This window comes from Aquila chrysaetos, chromosome 26 (genome assembly GCF_900496995.4).
Source record: "Aquila chrysaetos chrysaetos chromosome 26, bAquChr1.4, whole genome shotgun sequence".
Taxonomy (NCBI): Eukaryota; Metazoa; Chordata; class Aves; order Accipitriformes; family Accipitridae; genus Aquila; species Aquila chrysaetos.
The window spans coordinates 5055159-5077095 of record NC_044029.1 but is presented as its reverse complement, the minus strand read 5'-3'; the positions used below and the strand labels follow the sequence as shown (position 1 = coordinate 5077095).

At 43.5% G+C, this 21937-nt stretch overlaps 2 protein-coding genes across 7 annotated transcripts in view; one reads left to right on the top strand and one right to left on the bottom strand.

Moving 5' to 3' along the window:
* Positions 1-12368, top strand: part of PLEKHG7 (pleckstrin homology and RhoGEF domain containing G7) — a 33238-nt gene extending 20870 nt beyond the window's left edge. Inside the window, exons 10-15 of the mRNA XM_041120423.1 lie at positions 957-1072; positions 1867-1963; positions 5084-5163; positions 6441-6600; positions 9739-9836; positions 11827-12368. Coding sequence (XP_040976357.1) covers positions 957-1072; positions 1867-1963; positions 5084-5163; positions 6441-6600; positions 9739-9836; positions 11827-11934 — 659 coding nt within the window. The 3' untranslated portion in view covers positions 11935-12368. The remainder of the gene's footprint in view (positions 1-956; positions 1073-1866; positions 1964-5083; positions 5164-6440; positions 6601-9738; positions 9837-11826) is intronic.
* A 2083-nt stretch (positions 12369-14451) lies between these two features.
* The window catches only part of EEA1 (early endosome antigen 1), a 78491-nt gene continuing 71005 nt past the window's right edge, over positions 14452-21937 (bottom strand). For all 6 annotated transcript variants that reach the window (XM_030002751.2, XM_030002746.2, XM_030002747.2 and 3 more), the window contains one exon: positions 14452-21355. In XM_030002751.2, coding sequence (XP_029858611.1) covers positions 21233-21355 — 123 coding nt within the window. In that variant the 3' untranslated portion in view covers positions 14452-21232. The remainder of the gene's footprint in view (positions 21356-21937) is intronic.

The window sequence follows — 21937 nt, the reverse complement described above, 5'->3', positions numbered from 1 at the left end:
CTAGCCAAGCCTTACGAGGAGTCTAGCCTAACGGCCACGCAAGGAGCACACTTTTCAGCACAGAACGGGTCCCATAGGAAAAGAAAATGGTTTTGCCGCTAGTCTGGGGACTTCTGCTGGGAGGACAGCAGTTTTAGGTATGGCCCCAAATATCTAGGGAATATTACTGGCAAAAAAATAGCTCCTTCCACAGTTTAGATACCTCTGGGCCAAAGAAACCAAAGATAGAGGGATGACCCCTCTTTATTCACAGACACCTGACAAAGATCTGCCTTAATTTTTTGATCAGTGAATCAGTGACATAAGGAACACCTGCAGTCCCAGCATTCCCCTCCTGGTGTATGTGTGTGTGTGTGTGTGTCTGAAACCATTATTTGCAATATCACTCAACACACAAACTTGGAATTTAAGTTGCAGGTCCAGGTAAAGTTTTCCCCATAACAGCCCTGAATCAGCAAAGACTTAGTCCCCAATTTTCACATTCTGAGGTGCCCCTATCCCAGTTAAATACTTCAGTCACTTCTGGCACCACTTCCCCCAAAATTAATTCTCATTCATTTAAACAGTCTTTTGATCAGGCTGTATATACTGAAGATTATTTTTCTCTCACTACCCCAGACAGTTTAGAAAGGCAGGATTTTTTTTTTTTAAAGAACTTTTTAAGATTACCGTTTAATTGAGTTTTATATGATTCCCCCTGTTCCCCAGTCAGATTAGTAAACGCAACCTTTTCATTTAGCAGTGAATTTAAGCATGTTTGAATGCATGGTCTGAAATTCTGGCTCTGCTGACCTAAGCAGAGTTTAGGCACTTTTTATAATGAGGCCAAGATTTCATCTGGGGCTTCACATGTGAGGTGCTTTGGCTTCCACTGGAGAAAATCGGTGTTCAGCATCTTCTACAAACAGGACTGTTTTTGCCAGCCTTGGCAATAACTGATGTTTCACATATTTCAGGGGATCTGGAAGGTAAAGTCAAGTGGTTGGACAACTTTCAGAAGTTCAGGCAGCTGCAGGAGGTCATAATTTGGCCTCAGGTCTGGGATCGTGACAAGAGATTCTTTGTTCCAGAGGTAAGCGGCTTTTTAAAGGGCATTTTTCCCTTGAGGAAGCTTTAGTTTCCTATCTATCTTTATAGGGTTGTCGAAAGTTGGCTGGTTGTCTATATTCCAGTTACTGGGGACGGCTCTGCTCTAACAGGAGCAGCTGCAGCCCGAGCCCCGCGAACGCTGCGGCTGCACACGCCGGCTGCCCGCGGCGCCTCGGGTGGCAGCGAGGGTTGCTCTCAGCTGGCATCCAAGAAAGTGCGCCTGTACGGTCCGGGAGGACTCGCCAGCGTTTGCTTTTAGGGGGCAGAATGAAATGGGATAGACGTAAGCATTACTACCTTTTTATAAGGATACGGAGTAGAAATTATTCGCCTCTTTGACTCCTCAAGCTGAGCCAAAGAAATTTCTACTTATATTTAAATAGCATTACAGAAAATTACAGAGCATACCTGGAAACTTGTGCACCTTTCTGCTGTGGTTGCCCCCATACAGACAGATTTTAAGCAGCATTATGGTAACAGCAAGTGGGTCTCACCTCAAGGATTATGTCTGTTAACATGCAAGGCTGCAAAAACCATTAAACTCACTCCAGAAAAGAAAAACCCAGCTTAACATTTCAAAAGCGTAAACACGTTTAAGCAATAGCACTGCTGAAGAAACACAGCCATGGCCAGTTATTAGCTGTGTGATGTATTTAGCCTGAGATAAGAGCACACGTGTGCTCAGTTTGTTTAACTGCTGGTTGCCTCCCAATACATCATTAGATATGGAAGATTCCCCATTCTCTGTCTCTGTCTCTCTCTCTTTTTTGGGTCAAGTGTTTGAAGCAAAGCATAAGAGAAAACAACAGCAGTGAAAACATTTTGTCTTCAACGAACAGACTTCTCCTTCATGAAGGAAGACTAACACTAGCAGGTAACGTCCCTAAATATCCCGGTATCAGGAATTAGCTTAATAGAATCGTATTTTGTTACGGCAGGTCCAGAATGAACCTCTGCAACAGTACGTGGGCAGGTGCGGGAAAGAAAAAGCAAACGTACAGCTTGTCAGAGAGAGACTGAGAAACAGCCAAACTGCCAAAAGGATGAGTAATCGGCGTGATTGTTTATTGTCACATCTGGGTATTCAGTCTGCCAGGCGCTGAAGAAATCAGCTTGACTGGTTAATGCCTGCCCCTCAAAGGGAGCGTTTTACTGTCACGTTCAACAGCGTGGCAATAGGAAAACTGGAAGTTTAGACTGTCCTATACGAGGTGCCCCACGTACCCAGGGACCAACGTCAACACACCTCACCTCTCCGGCACCGTATCCGCTATGTGTTTCATTGAAAAAATACTGAAAAGTCCACGTCTCCAGACACACAGGCACCAATTTGTAGCAGGGCACAGGCTGCTTGCTGGGAGCTGCTGCAGAACCTCTACGTGCGCAGGAGAGGAGGGTTTTCTCCTGGCACGAGCGGGAACCAGAGCCTGGGCGGTTTGGAGAAGATCATCATCTGAAGGGATGCTGGAAGCTGCGTGCCGTGGTGGCTCCAGAGCTGTAGCAATGGTCTTTCTTACATTTCCTTCACCGCTTTCTCGGGAGCAGAGGGGAAGAGAATAAGCACGCAACGCTCTCTGTCTCCCACCACCATTATTACTGTTATAAAGGGAGCAGCAAAAGGGACACGGTCCATTTTTCAGTGTTTTTGTTTTCCTTCCCACATGAGGAGAATGACAGTAGCAGAGGAGAAGGCACAACGGGAGGGGCGCGGAGAGCAGAAAAAAAAGTTGCTGCTGATGTTTAGGGGGTGGTGGGCAGAGGAGAAACAAAGCCACCAAGTCCTCTCCTGCCAATGCTTCCCTCTGCACTCGTCGTGCTCTTGGCAAGACATCAGCCCCCAATGCAGGAGGTAAGGGTGGCCATCAGGTGTCCGCAGTTCTTTCTGCAATATGTAACTAGAAAAATGGAGAAGAAGGAGGTGTGAGCATAACTCTTACCCACCAAGACAGCCAGCTGCCTGCGACCTGCAATATAAAAGTGCCTGGCATTTGGCCACTTGTCTGAATTAAGTATCTCTCAAGACAAAAAAATGAAATCACCAGTCAAATAGAATGCTACACAACAGAAAGAAGCATATCCTAAAGTCACCACTCTGAACAGACTCACACAAATTTGGTATTAAGGTGAACTGTGCTTGAACGAAACCGAGATCACCGAGACCACAGTTGCATGGGTTTTTGTAATCCTATAATTGAGAACAGGAGCAGCTGAGAGAAGTGGGTTTGATCAGGTGTAGGAAGAGAAGGCTCAGGGAAGACAATACCCTTGTCTTCAACTGCCTAACGGCTGGCTTAAGGCAGATGGAGCTAAAGGCATCTTGGAGTTGCCCAGAGAAAGGATGAGGCATAATGCAAGTTGCAGCACGGGGTATTCCCCCATTAGATATTTGGAAAAACTTGCTAACGATTAGGGTTGTCAAATATTGGTACAGGTGACCAGAGATGTTGCAGAATCTCCTTTCTTGGACATATTCAAAACTTGACTGAACAACCTGCTCCAGCTTGGCCTGCTTGGAGCACTGGGTTGGACCAGAGACCTCCAGAAGTTCCTTCCAACTGTTGCCATTGAATGACTCTGTGAACACAGTATAAATCAAAGACACAGAAAAGTTTGTCCACAGCAGTAGACAAGTTTACAACAAGTAATTCTTTCCTGTGTAACACCCACAAAAGCCTACTGATGTACAAGAGATGCTGTGGAGAGCCCTCTACGAAGTTTGTGACTTCACAGAAACTTACAGAAGGATAGTTTTTATACGATGTCTAATAGACATTCACTTGCTTGTTTGTAGTCTTCTGTATCTCCAGTGGCACATAAGAAGGTCCTCATGGTAGTTTCTTTGCTCTCCGTGCATCTAGCTGATCCATGACCTAGTTTGAATTTTAATTTTCAGTAGTTGCTGATGTTGCTTTGTGCAACATTAATGAGACAAGAAGTTTTCAAGACAAATCTTTCAGAACCAAACACCCAAGAAAGTATTTTAGGATCCTGCAGGATTGCCTGGAAGCAATAGCTCTGACCAACCCCATTTGCTGTGAAGAGTAGCTGGGCGTTTCATGCCTGCTTTTCACGCCCAGAGATGCCCTATTGGTACAGAGTAGCCAGAGGACGAATTATAAAGGATAAAGCCTGCAGCAGAAAAAGGAGGTGATTCTGGAAGCGAAATAGGACAGCAAGTTGGGACCAAAAAGGGAAATGAAAGAAAGATTCATGGAAAGGGATAGAAGGAGCCATAAACAAGGAAGAGGTCAAAGGACCAAACTCTGCAAATCCAGTAGAGTCCAGGTTTCCTGCAGGAAGGTGCTTAAAAAGTTACTCCTGTTTTTGTTAAATTGCTCCCTATTATTTATTATAATAATACTTGAGTTTTCAACACAGCTTGGAGAACAGCCTGAAAGACTTTGAAGCATTCTCACAGACATCTGTTGTTATATTCCTCACATCGTCATGACCTCTAAGCTAGGAACAAAAGATAAACCAACTCTATTTTGTGTCGTTTCTGAAAGGCTTTTGTGATGCTATCAGTTAACATTTCATCGCTGCAAAAGCCTGTGAAGAGGGCAGCATACCAGTATTTAAAGGTACCAGGGAAAGGTAGCACTTCCCTATTTCATCTCCGGCATTTTCAGAAGGTTCGCTGTTTGCCAGGTGGGATTTGCTAATTTATAGCATGCCGGTTGTTGTATTTGTGGGTATTCCAGGTGATCCAGGTCGCTTTTCCTGGCAGGCAAGTAGTTGTTTTTTCAGAATGAGGTAGCTGCTACAAGGTACAAGTATTAGTAGCCAAAATCATCAAGAGACATATGATTTTTTATGTGCTGCATTTGAGAGTGCAGACTAGGGGATGAGTAGTTGTGTACTATGCTGGAAACCACAATTCTTTGTTGGAAGCGTTTTGTAAGATGCAGTGATTCATAGATGTGCCTCATCTTAGAAGTAGCAATTCCTTACAATAATCACACCATCAAATTGATTTTTTTGTTTTCCTCCTCAGAAAGCACAAGACTCCTTGATGCCTACCTCTTCCTATTTGATGATTTCCTATTAATTACCAAAATTAAACGTAACAAAAAGGTAATAATGGATAGAGATATACATGGTTGCAGTTGTTATGTTTTTTAGCTTGGTAAATATTTTGAATGTACTTTGGAAGATTGATCTAATGATAAAAATACAAGATGACTAATCGGCATATGAAGGACGGGTGATACCTCCTTATGCTAATACCAAATCATAACACTGATTCAAACCCTGCTTCTAGGCTTAGTATGTTACAGGAATGCTTACAGAATTTATGTTACAAGACCTTAATATTTCCCTGGTGTTCTGATGTGCTGAATTCCTAAAGATCAGAAGTTTCAAGAATGTAGGAAGTTTTCTAATGCTCCCCTCATGACTCAGTCCAGCAACCTGAGAAAATTTTATCCCAAAGGTATCAGGACTGTTGGAAAGAAGTTTAAAAATTAAGAAAACTGTTGTATGTGTCCTCTCTTTGCCTTGATTTCCCCTAGTTTAAAATGGAGATATAATGACTCTTCTTAAGGAAATTTTTATTGATGAAAGAAGCTATGGACAGAGTTCTATAGATGATAAATATCTGTATTTAGCCACCAAAAAAAGGCACTGGATGACTTGAAATTCCTAAAGCTTCAGTGTAGGAGTATATCTAGCTAATTAAGGTTATGAAGATGATGTAAATGAAAGCTATGAAGATGATGTAAATTAAGGCGGAGCTGACCTATGCTAAATCCCAAGAAGTTTGTGTCTGATTTAAAGACTCCTTGGGGTTTTTTAAAAGAGGCACCTGTTCTGCCTTTGGAGGAGGTAGAGAAGGCAGGCAGCGAGAGATGGTGGAACAGCATCACCATCCCCTGGTACCGGGGGAATGAAGGGAGCCGGGATCCAAGGGACCTGGTGCCCACAGGCAAGTCTCTTTGAGAGCTGCCCCACGTACACGTGGTGGTGATCCTTCGGGGGGGGGGCTGCGACCCATCTGGGGCCCCAGCAATTGTGTGTTCTGCAAGTATGCAAGGGGAGATGGGGAAACGCACCTCCAGGGAACAGAGAAAAAGTCCTGCTATTAAAGGGCGGAGGGGGGGAAGACCTTTGAGCACCTTAGACTGACTTTTTTTGCCTGTGGACTTGTATTGTGCTTCAATTGTGGTTTTTTTAGTACAAGGTGTGACCTTGCAGGAGAACTCCAGGTACCGATGAGTTTTTCTGAGGTTCCTCAGGCAAATAAGCTGAGTACCTTTGATAAGAGAAAACACATAATTTAGGGCTGTTTAGCGTGTATACTTCATGAGCAGATGGCAGACAGCCAGCTAACCAACTTCATTTTCTATTCCCAGAAATACGGGGGCTCAGACACCAGCTTAATCCCTGTCTGTCCTTCCCTCACTCCTGAGCTGCAGTCCTTCATAAGGGAGGGAGGATTTTGCACAGTCCTAGACCAGCCCATCCCGCTAGACAGACTGATACTGAAAAACGTTGACCCCATCCACGTTACAGGTACGTGCCCGTGCGCATTTGAACGTCTTCATTACTACCGCCTCAACGCAGCGTAAAGGATGAGACGCCGTTTGCCCACAACCCACCCCCAGATGCCTGGAGTGCAAAAATCAGTGCCTCAAACGCATCGTCAGAGGAAATTGCTCCAATAACTTTTGCTGCTGTGTCCTTGGGTGAGGAGGGGAGGAGGACTGAGCTCCACAGAGAGTGAGCAGCTTTACCCTGCCAAAACAACGTCCCTCGAGTCACGAAATCAGAGCTTGGGTGAGGGAGCAGGCATGAAATCATCAGGCCTCCCCTTGGTCTGAGCCGCTCATGCAGGCTCTCGCACACCTCCGTCTAACGCTGCCCAGATCCCAGGAGCCTCCTGTATCAAAAAGAAATAAGAGAAAAGCAAATCTCATACAAAAAAATACAAGAAAAGCAAATACAAGGCTGCAGGGCCTGTCAGCCATCCTAATCCTAAAGACTGGGAAGAAAAGCTCAGGGAGCTAGAGTGCTCTGTAGGAAAGAGAAAGATATGGAAAATAAACCTAGAGCCCGTAAAATTTATGATAACTTTCAAATATATTCACCCAGAGTAATTAGCGTTCTGCATCAATGCTGATAGGAGACAAACATTGGCAATAAAAGGTGAGTGTCTAAAGATGAGGTAGGGGCATGAACACAGAGAAGAAGAACCTTTTTCTAAACATGCTCCAGGCACTGTCTGTCTGCCTGACGAGTCTCCCTACCAACCCAGCAGAAACGAAGCAAAGGCAGCGGCCTCTCGCCTGCAGGGTGGGGGGGAGGGAACCCCCTGTTCCTGCCTAAACCCCGACTAGATGCAAGGTCGGCAGCTTCTGGGTGCTGGAGAGGGCGTGCAGCCACCAGTTTGCACATACAAGATTGGGCATAAAAGCCATAACAGAGAAGGGAATAAGGTTTTGCGATTTTTTTTTTTTCCAAGCCAGCATTTCCTACATTCAGAGATTTCTAACCAGGGTCCTTCTGTCCCCGTGATCCAGCTGCAACCAGCAGAATAGACAAAGTTACTTGCTGCATCCCAGCCCAGGCTCCGGCCACTGGTTATGGCCCTTCCCTGCACTCTGGACCTCACTGCCCAATATATTCCCATATATTCCTACCAGCTTTATTACAGCTGTAGCTATGGCAGTCCTAATCCAGGATGCCTTCAAGCAGGGTACGATAAAAATTGTGAGAAAAATTACTAAAAGGAGCTTGCAGTTCAGATTTCCACCATTTTGCGTAAAAAAACCCAAAAACAAAACTTGCAGTGTCAATGGAAAATGTCCTCCCTTTACAAGAAAAAAAAAAAAAGAAAAGATTAAATATTGTCAGGAATGTGTGACCTTGGGGAATGCTGCCAATTTATTTGTAGTCTCAAGGAGACTTTTACTACTGGTGGCAGTAAAAGATTAGTTGGCACGTTCTCAGAAAGGGCAGCATGTGAATTCTAGTGATCCATCACATCAATCAGAAATGAAACCCTGATTTTTGATCTAACAAGTACTTTTGCATCCACTAGTTTGCTGAGGGTTGATCTCACTTTGGAGATCTCTCAATACAAGGACTAGAAAAAACAATATGTATCTTGCAATATCATAGAAATACCCTTTTGGCAGCAGGCAGGAGGCTGATAATTATGCAGGATAATTCCAGCCCAAAGCCTGCTACATATCAGTGAAGGGATAAGAGATATAATGGTGTGCTCATAACACCGGGAAGCTACCCTAAGAGCAGAACTATCTGCAAATGCCAGCACCTTGTACAAAAGATGTAACTTTACATGTAAGTGTAATAGTAGGAACCCATCTCCGAAGATCATAAGCAGCAACATACTTTCTGATTAGGAAACTGCTTTCCTTTTAACATTCCGCTCTGGATTTAATCTTTGCTATTACTTATTGTCACTCCGCTAATAATGCTTTACACTAAGTTTGAAGGGGCCAGACCCACTGGTACGTCGCTATATCAAAGACTGGTAATTTTTATAGCCACAGAATTTCTTTTAGAAAACATTACTGAGAGCCTGATGCTGCGCATTGCCTAGAAAATTCATTTTTAGGACTGTAAAGTTTATTTTCCGTTGACCACAGACAGGCATAAGGCATGAGTTCTGAGACATACCCCCTCTGCTGCTACGAATTTCCACTGCTAACTGATTTGCTGCAGCAATTTAACCAGTCTGTGCTCCACTTTCCTTTCCTATAAAACTAGGATTATAGGACACTTTATCTTCCAGAAACATTTTGCGGTCTGACTGTAGACCACTTGGAAATGCTTGGACAAGAAGCATTACACAGCAGCAAGATATTCTACCTAGTACAAGGCAAACTACATGAAGTAGATAAGTTTATCAAAAAGATACGTCAACTCTAGCAGACTCAGAAAGACGCTGCCTTGCCTCGGCAGCTCGAGATCTGCGCTCTCCTCGGGCTGCGTGGGTTCAGGAGCCAGGGCTCGGCTTAGGGCCACCGCTCACCGGGAGGCAATCCTGCTCCTCGCTCACCGTCGCTTCGTTCACAGCAACGTTTACAGCTAAAAAAAAGCAACGCCGTGCAAATCCAGTGCATTACAACAGGTTACCGTGCCCTCCTCCCTGCCACAGCCAGCCCACCCAAGCGCACCTGCGTCTGCCGCAGGATTTTGGCTGCCTGAAGGTGCTTTCCCCTCCTCTTGCCCCAAACTTGCTTTTGTAGCAGACTTAAGCCACCCCTTCACTCCGGACACGCGACGTTGCTGCCGATTTATCCCCTCGCAGGGAAACCTGCCCCGTAATGCCCAAAGTTATCTGCAGGACCCAGGAGATGCTGCTGTCACACCCAGAGTCACCGATTAACTTCTGCAGAAGTTTGGCAGGAACCGAAGGGCTGCTGGTAACGTGCCTGGCCCTGCACCTTAGCTGCACAATGATAAAGTAATTAAAAACAAAACAAATGCAAGCGGAATTAACGTTTTGAAATAACAAAGCTTCCCGCACAACAAAAAACTAACCCTATCAGGGTGCATTGCCCTATTAAGAATCAGAAAAGATGATTACATATATCATTTCTTCAATCATAATGAATGTGATATAAAATCAGACTGACAGCTGCATGAGGGAATTTATATCACTTCTTTATATTTTTCCCACAGTCTTCAGCCTGCGAAATGCCTTCCTAATACAGCATGAAAATAGGTATCGTCAGTGCATAGCAGTTTTCTTGCTACAAGCTCAGACAGAGACTGCCAAGGTAAGTAGCACACTTTTTTTTTTTTCTTCTGTAATTACACAACTACGCTTTCCCTAAAGGATTGCAGCCACAGGCCATGCTGTGATAAGAATCTGTTACAGTTGTGACATTTGACCAAAACCAAACCAAAACAAAATAACACCGCAGTGCTCTGGCTCACACATTTGTTACAGAATCTTTGCTGTTGAACACATACCAATTTTATATCAGGGTTGATAGCAGGTCTTATTCTTGTTGAAAAACATTATCATTTCTGATTGCTACAAAAAAAAAAATAATATGCCATTTCTTGTGTCACAGAAAGGAAGACGGTCAGCCCCTCCAGAGAAGTCAACACCAAAACAAGCCCCCCCAAATCATATGCAGTAGTACTCAGACGAGACAACTGTATCATGCTCATCTACGCATGACACACATCTTGCAATTTCAGATTGAACAGATGGTATGAGTAATTCCACTGTTATATAAATTTACCCCTCATTTTCACACCACATCACACTTCTAGTAACAGCGCTGTATGTAACATCTGAAAGTGCGGTAGGCACTTCACAGAAGTGGTTTTTTTTCTCCTGTAAGTTGAATTTCATTCTCTAATACCGAACGCACAGAAATTTGACTACCACTAATACTAATTCTTGAAGGTAAATCGCAGTAGATAGACTTTTTCAGGGAAAAGCAATGACTGAATTCTTTCCATTTCCAAGACACTGGCTGGTACTTGGAACAGGTATCTACTAAAGAAGTCGTTACCTTCTCCTGTTACTAAAATATTACCTTTCCCTTCCAAAGCTGCCTTCTCACCAGGTGGCTGCCGTCTTCTCGACGTCTCCCAAGCCCAGTTTATCAAAGGAGAAAACCCCGCTGTGAAAGGTTCTTTTCACGTGGATGTGGTGGCATTGCCCCATCTTGTTGACTTTGGGCGCTCTGAGCCCTCGGAAAGGTAGACTTTCCAGCACCGGCTCCATGAAGCGAAAAGCTCAACAGTTTAAATCCTGCCTCCCGCGGGCGCACTACCGCCGGGCAAACCCCTGTGTAACCACCACCACCCCCCCGCATCGGACCCTCCTCCGCCGGCAGCTCCAGCGGGGCCAGAGCAACCACCACAGCCCCGCGCCAAAGCCGGGCTCTGCCAGGCGCACGCGGCTCGCCCGCGCCGACGGGGTCGGTAACCGAATCTGTGAACCCCAGCACGGCGTGGCGTAGAGCAGGCTGCCCCTTCTCACGCGTTTCGAGCCCTTTGCGTGAAGGCTCAGTGCCTCCACACGCGTTACGGCGGGGAGAGCGGCTCCTGACTAGGCAAAATAAAAACCCTGGGGTGGGAGAAGCACGGCTAGACCTTAAGCGCGTACTGCTGCCAACTAATTTGTAATGTCTAATCATAGCAACTCAGAGACAACTCAGCTTCTGTGACCCAGACCATCTGGACTAGCACAGAGAGAAGGAAGTTACGTATTTTAAAACCCATCTCTCCAGCCATCACCCCCTGCCCTCATACCCGGATGACAGCGGATATAGAGCTGAACGTTGTCAGCATGATGCTAGAAACTGAAATTCATGTGGCAGCGCACGATAGATCCCGGAGGGGGACAGAACTTGCGATGCTGATAGCACTGGGGCTGTCTTCATCAGAGGAACAGGGAGCCCAAACTGCGGGGACAGCATTAAACTAATAAATATTACACAAAACCGGGTGAAATAGCCTGCAGCAAACTTCACCATTACAAGCAAACAGGGCATTAAAATCCTGCCTTCCAACCAAAAAGGAAACCTTCACTGGAAATCCCCGGCCCCAGACACAGACTCCAGCAGTGTCTAGTGGCCTGAGCAACTGGGAGAGTCTCGGTTCTGGGATAATTCACGTTCACTTCAGGAATTACGAGCATGGACCTCAAGAAAGGCTAAATTAAACTGGCTCTCGGTGTTTATGTATCTGAATCACTGGAACTTTTTTAGATTGTCGTGGTTTACAAATTATTTGTTCTTGTTACAGAAAACATGGATGTCACAGATAGAAACGGCAATCTCCAATTATACCGCACATCATGAAACCAAGAAAAGCACTGCTTTCTGCTTCCCAGCTGAATCCTCTGAAATTTAATAATGTCAGCACAGCACCGACAGAGCCAGTGGAAGACAGTTATTTCTTCCAGCATGCCTGAAGTTTCTGAAGCTACCAGATTTCTGACTTGACTCGACAGAAATGAGGAGTTTTGACCACAGGATGTAGGAATTATACTGAAAGGGGAAAATGAGCCATGCAATAAGTGTACCGCTCTTAAATGCTCCTTTGCTTCAGCTAGGGGAAGGCTCTCGCCATCCAGGGAAGCTTTAATACAGCTTGTCATTTCCTAGAAAGTGGGACAGAGGAAAAAAACCTATTCACCAGAAAAGTCTAGAAGGGTTATTCTGAGATCATTCAAACTTCATTAATAAATATAATGAAATTAAAACCGTGTAGCCATAGCTCACGATAGTTATGCCTCTCTACCTACTAAACTATAATATCACAAGATGGTTTTTGCATTAACACTGAGCTTGCAGAAGCAGTAAAAGCAGATATTGTGTTGACTCCTCATTAATTTTTAAAATGAGATTTTTAAAGTTTCTTTGAAAAAGGTCATAACTGCATATAACATTCAGTTAAACTAGAGATGCTACAGAGCATATAAAAAGAAAGAACAAAAGTGCAAGGATGCCCTGCTTTATTGGGATTTTTTTTTTTTTTACCTGAGGTTTTTCACAACTTTATTATCTGTCATTATGCATTGTTTACACCCATTGCAGCCTTCAGAGTTCAAGTTTGCTTCCCAAACTTGAGTGTTCCTTTTGCATTAAACCATTCAGTGGTTCACTGCTATCCCAGATCTGTGGTCCACATAGCAGAAGCGTGCCCACATTAATCACTTCATCTTTCCCTCTTTTTGAGGTACTGGAAGAGATCCACAGAACAGCCTAAAACTGCTTGCCGCAACATTCACGCAGGTTACTACCGTGGAGGGAGGGTGCTCTCACCAGGTTAGCCTTGGCTAATCCCCCAAGTCATAGTCAAGAGAGAAAAGGGGACTGTCCTAAAGCCACTTTAAGTGACTCTGTCACTTCTCCCACTTTCCATCCCCTATCAGCTAGTCTCCCTCAGCAGAAAAGTTAGCCCTTAGAACATCCCCTCGGTGTCAGAGATTACTGCGGGGGAACTGAACAGAGAAGCCACCCAGATGAGAACGTGGTGGTACCTTTTATCCACTCGAGCTGGTTCATCTGTACATACAAGCTACGGTCTGGAGGCTGTATGTATGTATGTATGTAGGTACTTACCTAGTTCAGCACCCTCCAGATGCAGCCGAGGCCACTGCGGTACACGTTCCTGCTCTTCCCCCCGCGCCTGTGATGGGCAAGATTTTTGTCACAGCTTCCTGGGAAAAGAACAGCCACTCGGGCTCCATGCCAAGTGGTGAATGCATAAGGCAGGAGAGCAGAACAGGGTGGAGAGGGCAGATCTGCTCCAGGACACCGCGCAAGCTGCAACCACTTAGCCACACCTGGGCTTACACAGCTGTGCTCAATTTCTGCGACCCCAAGCTCAGCTGCACACCGTGTCACACCTCCCCCTTCCACCCCTGGTGCCCCCCCAAGAACCTCACACTATCTTGAAACCAATGAGGAGAGGACAGAAAGATATTTCAAGCCCAGAGAAGTCACACCTGGCAGACTAAGCTCTGCCCTTTGTGCGCTGGCAGAAGCGAGAGGGGGCTTTGCATCTCTGTGTATTTTTGCAAAAACAACCTTAAGCCAGGCCTGCTCAGTTTACCAGACAACTAAGTAGTCCCAGAGATTCAGTATTTCCAGGAGGCCAGCACATCTCCAAGGAGGACACCTGAGGGAAGGAAGTATTCACACACAGAGACATAAGCTTTAGGGAGACATAAGTTCAACAGGCTCTTCTGTGGTCTGGAGAGAAAGACGCCTCAAAAAGCAGTCGAGGCAGAAATTAACTTCCCAGAGGAGACCTCTTCTCTCCGTCTTTCTCCACTGTCTACACAAAGCCCCTAGGAAGGTCTGCTTCAATAGCTAAACACATTTTTTTCGTGAATGCCCCCACCATTCAACAGTGGCTTTGTCATGGGACTGATCACACACACGTTAATCACCTGGCTTCTCTCTGCAACGCAGCTCCACCCTGAGAGGTTTCCACCTGACAAGCAAGCCCTTCATTAGTCTAAAGAACTAAAACAAGTGCTACTTCCGAGTCTTCCAGTTACACCAGTTGTCTGACCGCACTGCACGCGATGTCTGAACACAGCCGGTGACAGAAGGACTTTGACTGAACGCGGGATACCCAGCAGCCTTGTGCAGTCATTGGGAATGGAAAAACTACTCTGAATTTAACCTGGGAAAAAAGGATTTGAAAAACAGTCATTATCACTGCCTCCTCAGGAACACAAAAGCTTTTGTTGCAGCTCCCCATAAGTCTAAGAAACTGGAGGATTGAGCTTGTTCTTAGATGTGTGGCTTCCCAACAGTTCATTTGTAAAATGATATATCCCCCATTTCAAAGTACCTTTGCTGTCTGAAATGGGGCAAGGTAGTTTTGAATGACAGAACTGGTCTATTAGAAAGGTCTAATTTATTTTTTTTTTATTGTCATTAATCATTCCTTTAACAGGTTAGAAAACAAAAATGACACTTCAATAACATTTCATCATACTTTATACAGAACTGGTTGATGCATGGTGTCACCTCCTCATCCAAATCCACAGCCGCCTTCCAAACCGCGGAGTTTAGGAATTACAGTGCACGCCGGACTAAATTCTTTCACAATGTAAGGCACAACTACATGATCACAAGTAGTAAACACAAACACTGAAAATAGAACTTAAGAGAATCAAAATTCAATTAAAAAGAAACAAAACCAAAACACACTCATGCAAAAAAGCTATCTACACCTACCAGGGTGGTATGATCCAGTTTAAAAGAAGTGCAGTACTCTGTAGGTAAAACTGCAACATAAGGCTATTATAATATAATACATTACCTCTAAATACTGGGTAAGAACTTAAAACTTCTTCCATTTATATTTCATACAGTTAGACAGAAATTAAGCTGTATGAGCAATATTCACATCTGCAATAATAAACTCATCATTAAAATTCAGAAAAGAGGCAAACAAGACAACATAATTTGTGGCACGCATCCATTACAGAATACCATTCATCAAGTTCACATCTCGAGTACTGAAGAAAAAAAAGACGACTAAATTAATGGTACTTTTGGTGAATGAGGCTATCTATAGCCAAATGACAAAGCTGCATACAAAATTGTTTTTATCCAGCAGACCGTGATTATGTAAGCTTGTGGTTATGATTTATTTCCTGTCCAGCAGCTAGAGTTTGCAAGATTGAAACTACAGAAGTTAAAAGAATACAACAGAGTTTACAACAACTTGAAACTGTCGGATACTTTCAAACACATAGAAAAAGAAAGACTTAACTTTTTTACTTTTTGGTGATAAACTTTTGCAATTTTGGCATTCACTATAACTTTTACATAACATGACAGTGAGCAAATCTTATTAAACTTACCTAATGTTTGAATTTCACGCTGAGAGGTAGTTTAAATGAAATCTTATGTAACGGCATCACATGGTGGGGTTTTAAGATTTTTTTTTTTTTTGTGATTTTTTTTTTCCTTTTCTTACAAAAGTGACAAATCCTATACAAGCAGCATTTTGGACACATTACTATAAAAAGTTCTGGTATTTGCTAACCCAGCGAGACATTCTTTCAAACATCCCTTTTGTGCCAGGAATCAAGCTTTAGCGTGATACAACGGAGTACTTTGCCATAAAGCCAACAGCAGGAGCCTGGACCTGCCAGCACTGGCCTGTTGACATGTAACGATGAACACTCTTTCCCAGACCTCTTTACCCAAAAAAGGCAGGAAATACAGATGAATTTGCTTTTAGTTTAGGTCACAGGGGGAGGAAGAATTGGAAAACACGCCTACCAGGCTTCTGCTTTCATAGTAACGTTGATCCAAGAGGGTTAGCAGGGCTTCAGTGATCTTCAAATGAGCAGATACTCCTATATCTGCTGCACAGTGAGTGCATAGTATGTGGTGAGCTACAGACAAAAGGCAGAGTTTATTACATTAACTAGTACCTATCCTCTTCATTATTGTGATCTTGTGGCATCTAATGTTCTCTCTAAAGAAGAAAAACCTCTTTATTCAGTGCCCCTTAAAATAACCAAAAACCCATCCCCCAAAACTGAGTTTCTGTGGCAGGACTTCACTATCCAATTATTGCTGGTTTTGAAAAGTGCACCATTTAGTGCTTTTGGAGAGGCTGTGGTTGGACAATAATTTTAAACTTATCCTAGAAGAGATGCTGAGGTCAAGACTTCAAAAATTAAGAACTGGACAACTGGCAAGACCCCTGAAAATACATAAAATCCACGTTTTCTCATTTTATAATCTTAAAATGAAGCTCTACAAAGACAACATGTGCGCGATTACATGGGTTTTGTTGTTATATGTGCTCACAGATAATGATCGCATTTTTGGTACAAAGGAATTACGAGTGCAATTCTCCTTACATAGCAAGGGGCCAAATGTAATACAGTGAAAAGTCCAGCTGAAGATAAACCTTCTGTCCATTGATTACAGCTAACACATGCAATGCAAATTATACCATTCCACTTACTGTAGATTATATACAGTTAGAGAGCAAAAAGTGCGTAGTGCAAATGACAGTGACGTTTCGTAGTCCTCCAAGAATATCAGAGTGGGAGGGGTGGTACTTGGAGGAGTAATTTATCAGTTTCAACATACTCAAACCATGGTATCATTCTTCTTGGCATAGTTTATATTCTGTTTGAACTTAAGTTCCAGCAGTTTTCCGTCTGCCACTGAGTACTGGTCATAAATTTTTTAAGTTTTGCAACAAGCATTTGTTCCCACTTCGCATTTAACTGACATTTAACAATCCAGAAAAGTACTTGAGTTTTCCAGGTCCCTTCTTTAGGAATGTCACTTCTCTTACATCTAGCATGAGAGACTCAATTGTTCTTGCTAATGTAATACAAACACAGCAAGGCTTCTGCTCCCAAACCCCTTCTTGCTTCACTAAGAAAGCTTTTCCAGTGAGGATTCACAAATAATCCTAATCGTCCCAAACCCAACAAAAATAGTTATTTGTTGTTCTTGTGTACCTAGCGCTCCACACTCCATGGCAACTTGGTTACTTGATACCTTCGAAAAACAGAGGAAAAAAACCCACACTGTACCCTCAAGCCTCGGACTCTTGTGCCAGAGCGTGAAGCCAGCTGAAAAACAAGATCCCTCTAAACCTCTTGCCTCTGTTGGAAGCTGCAGCAGAAAATTCCTTTTGTCTCTTCATCTGCAGGCAGCAACTTTTCCTACTGTGACTCATTAATTTTATCCCCTTTGTTCAACCTTTGCAGAAAGGGGAAGATTGCTGGAGGGAAGGAATACATGGGGAGAAGAAATAAACAACAGTGAAGCACAGCCAGCCAAGATCAGAAGCCTGCCACTGACCTCTGCAACGCTACCTGCCTCCAGAGGGGCTGCAGGACACAAGTATGAAGTATGTATTGCTGACACGAGGCCGGCGTAGAACAGTAGGATCTGGCATTTTGGAGGCAACAACGCGAGGGATTGTGGCTCTCTGACTGGCAAGTGAGGTGATGTCTCCAAGAAGTTAAAGAACCTCTCCCCATCCTTAACAAGACTATCCTTTACACTTTTCCGATTGCCTCTGTAGCTCGTCTCAGCCCCCGTAGCAGCTGGTCTCTCATTTTCGGCTCCCCCAGCAATTCTGAATGCGGATGGAGAGTCCTGCAGAGGGGACAGTTTCAGGAACAAACTCCACACTTCACTGTCCCATTCCTGATGCCGTGGTAATGGCTAGAAATCAAAGGCAGCTTGAGGATCCCACACACCTACTGGTTCGAGCACTGGTTACCATTATTTCCACCTCTTGCTCTATAACGGCCTCTCCTCAGTGAATCAGAGCAATCTGGTTCTTGCTAGAGGCTGTTAAAACACATCATTGTGCGTCCTCCAGTTCCAAGGCTCTCGTCTCTTCTGCCATTTTATTAGGTTTTCCCGCTGTTCCTGTGTTTGCAGGCTGAAAAATCAGTGCATTAAACTATTTTGTCTGGAATCCTTTAACTCAGAGTGGTAAAAGTTACCAGGCTTTTTACTAGGTTTTCCTATTATTTATATTTTAAAGCAGCGCAACAAAACCCCCACATTCCTACCGAAACATGCCCATCAAAACAGTCAGACTCTGCAAGCAGATTTATAAATACAAAGCTTTTCACGTTCCAGTTTCCCTTATTATGTATCTCATAGGTCATTTTACTGAGCTTGAGCAAAACTTCCAACCTGGCAGTGAGGCCAAGGGCATTATACGGTCTAGTGAGCCATCAACTTGTCAACAAATACAGACCAGCACTAAGAATCAGAAGCACAAAAGAAGGAGCATAAGATTTAGCAGTGGAGTCATAAATTCACTCCAGTGAAAAGCTGTAGAAATCCTGACCTGTTGCTGCAGGCTCAAAGCTCAAGCATGAAAGCTTCTACCCCACCACTGCTCCTCCAGATTTTAACAATCCTTTTTTCTACAAATGTGTATTTGAAAAGCATTTCCATCCCCTCGAAAAGTTGGTCATATAAACTGGTCAGCACAAAGCAACCTTCAGAAATGGAGCTGGTTTTGCCCCTGAAGCTGAGGAGCTCCAGACCAAGGTCTGACCTGCGGTCAACCAAGCGCACTGCTTCAGCAGCCAGCTGAGTGAGGTGACTCTGCTTGTCTTTACACCAAGGCATCCCAAACGGCTGAATTAAGAACAACCCTACTACAGCTTCTACCACTTCCTCTTCACTGCAGAGCTCTCTCCTCACCCTTCACGCGTTCCCATTCAAAAGCAAAATGCCTGAATACAAGTGAGTCTTTGAACCATCTTCCTTGCTCCCCCTGAAAGTTTTCCATCTTCCTCTGCCTCACGCGTTTTGTCCTTGTGCAGTCACGGGAAGCTCCTCTCTTCCCTCTCAAAATCGCTTCTGCTCCACGTGGTTGTCCTTCACCCTGAGAGCAGCACAAGCCTCCACTTGACACACAACAGGGCAGAGCGCATCGAGGCTGGAGCACGACTGTCACATCTTCACTTTCCCCACACTTCTGAAGTCACGTGTCAGACAAAGAAAGGCTTGAAAGCAAACTCTTCGGATTCTCTCAATAAATAAGTAGAAAAACAATTCCCAGAGGCAGACATTCTATTCATATTTTCTATTCAAAAGATTCTTATGCCAAACGGTTACGCTGACGAGGAGAAACAGCGAGTCCAGAGGCTCTGTTCATATGGAATCATTGCAGCAATTGTTTCTTTTGAGCAAGCAACAATCAAGTTTGAACCAGAAAGGCAGGTCAGTATTTCATATAAACCATGGTTGTATCCCAAACCCTTTTACAGCTAGGAAAACCAGTTACATAATTCAGCTGGCTTTTGGGAAATAAGAATTTAATTTTAAGACACATTCTTGAGGAAGACTCCTTGAGGCTGCAAATGTAGAACTACACAGGTAAGCTAAGAAGGGATATGAAACATATAGATCACTACTTCTGGAGAAGAGGGGTTAAGAAGTTTTTTCACTTGAAAGTTAATCAGGACTAGACAATTTTCATAAAAGAGACTCTTCTTCATTCACATATAGAGCTGTCAATAGATAAAAGCAAACAAACCTGCCTAACGATGGCTAAGCTTCCACCACTGTTACAGAATTTGATTCCTTACCTTGGGCAAAAAGTAGAGGAATTCAGGACACAGTCCTTTTCTCTGAACAGCTAGCAAAATTTTCTAAGACACAGAAGGGCTTGGGGTGTGGGGAATTTATTAGGGTATTTAAGACAAAGGGTCCCTAAATATTGGAAGGCATAACCCCTGCTCAAAAGCAATAACCTTAAGGTTTTTGAAATACCAGATACAAAGGGAAGAAAAGTTAGAGACAGGCAGGCAGGCAAGAACAAACAGGTGTAAATAAAGTCACAACAAAAAAGAATTTTGGAGCCTACATGAACTCTACAAGAAACCTCTGTTGCAAGTACAGAAAAGACAATATGAATAAATATCTAAATACATATATATTGGCCTCTTATTTAGAGCTGTTTGGCTTACAACTAAGCCAGTAGCAGGACATTCACACCAGCGTTCTGAGCAGACTAAATCACATGACTAACGTAACATTTAAGACCCCCTGATAACGAGGGTCAGATGGAGCAATGGAAAACTGAGGTTTGTTAGGTGTAGCAGGAGTTCAGCTTCTTCCACCAAAAGCTGAGGGAAGGGACAGAAGAAAAGGTCAGATAAACGGCAGCAGTCTCAAAAAAGACTTTTTCTTAGTAGGATACCTAGCGTCTGGATGTCCCTGAGAAGCACAAGGACCTCTCGGGGCTTCCAGGGTATTGGCAGGGTGAGAGATGCGCTACAGGCTACTACCAGTATTGTTTCTTTGCTTTTTAAAACCCACATATAAGGGTTTCTGGAATATTAAAATCCATCCAACTGAATATGTAAAAGTGAAATCAATCAATACAGGATGGAATATCGTAATGCATCATGTAACATTCCTACAATGCCAGCTAAACTTTGTCTCATCATTTGTTCACACATACTCTCTCTCAGACACACACACACAAACTATGCAGTACAGTATGTGTAAAGATGTTCCAGTATCCAAGCACTGTACTTGGATAAGGACTCGGGTGCTGATACTACAACAAGTTCTAAGTGGGCAAATAAAACTGAGTTAGAGTCAAGTCCAGCCGTTACCCTCACTGTGGAGTTCGAACTTCAGAGAGAAAGTCCAAGAACCAGAGAGATAGAAAGGAAACAAATTCACAAGGGGTTATAAAGAACATCAGATATGCAATCAAATGCAACAATTAATTACGCTTTTACAGCAACATTTGATACATAAAATCCTCACAAGTTTTTGCATCTTCCTTTTTTTTGAAGGAAACAAGAATAAACTGCAATATCACATAAACACTGTTTCTCTTGAACAAAAAAATAAAAGATAAAAAAATACATTGTTACTCCTCTGTTTAAACTTTATTTACAAATAACTGGGTATTTCTAAGCTAGACATAGAAGCTCTTTCCAGGATAAATGGCAATAAGCTATGGATGATCTGAGCCCATGTCTCACAAAAAATACAATAGTTTTACTTGGTATCAATAAACATTTTAAAATATACTAAATTTTGCCAAGTGTTACAATCATTGTCCAAACTGAATAGTAGTCTGAGTGCTGAACGAAGTGCATCAACAGAAATTATAAATTTTAGTGTAACATTTCTTTGTCACTCACGATAGCCAGTTATCCTTGCAAGTCATTAAAGCAAGTATCACAGACTCGGACAGGCTTCTTAGAAGAAGGTGTTAAGGCATTCTTTGCTGAGCACTCGGCACAAAAGATATTTCCACACTGTCTACAGTGATGCTGTGAAAGAGAAGAAACATATATGCTGAACATCAATAATAGGGCATCGATCACTAATAGAGATCACTATCGTGTCCAGTCAACTCATGTTTCAGAAGTTAGTTTGAATTTTTCAATAGTAGTTACATAGCACACAGAAGGGCAAAGGAGTAAATCCTTTCTAAGGGGTACAGGAGTATAATATTCAGACGTGCTTCACTGAGTCGGGAGGCTATACCAGTTTCAGAAATGAACTGGTTGAAGTTCATCCTCCTCTTGAACTTGTTCTGGTCACATAAAACATGTTCTTCTCACATGTAACTACCTGCTTTCACATGGAGAAGTATCCTTGAATCAAAGGATCCAGCAGCCTTTGTTCAAAGACCACCCAAAGAACACCACTGAAATAATGCAGGACAGGGAGAGCCATCTAAGACCAAGTCAGGAAGCACTGCAAAATGAACCTCATGAATATCCCTCATCTACTTCACTGCCAAGTCACTTGTTGAAGGGACAGTTATCTCTGGATGAAGGACAGACCCTGCCAATTGAGGGATGCCAACACCTTAGCTGACCACAGCTGTTTTTACAAAGAAGGTCTGA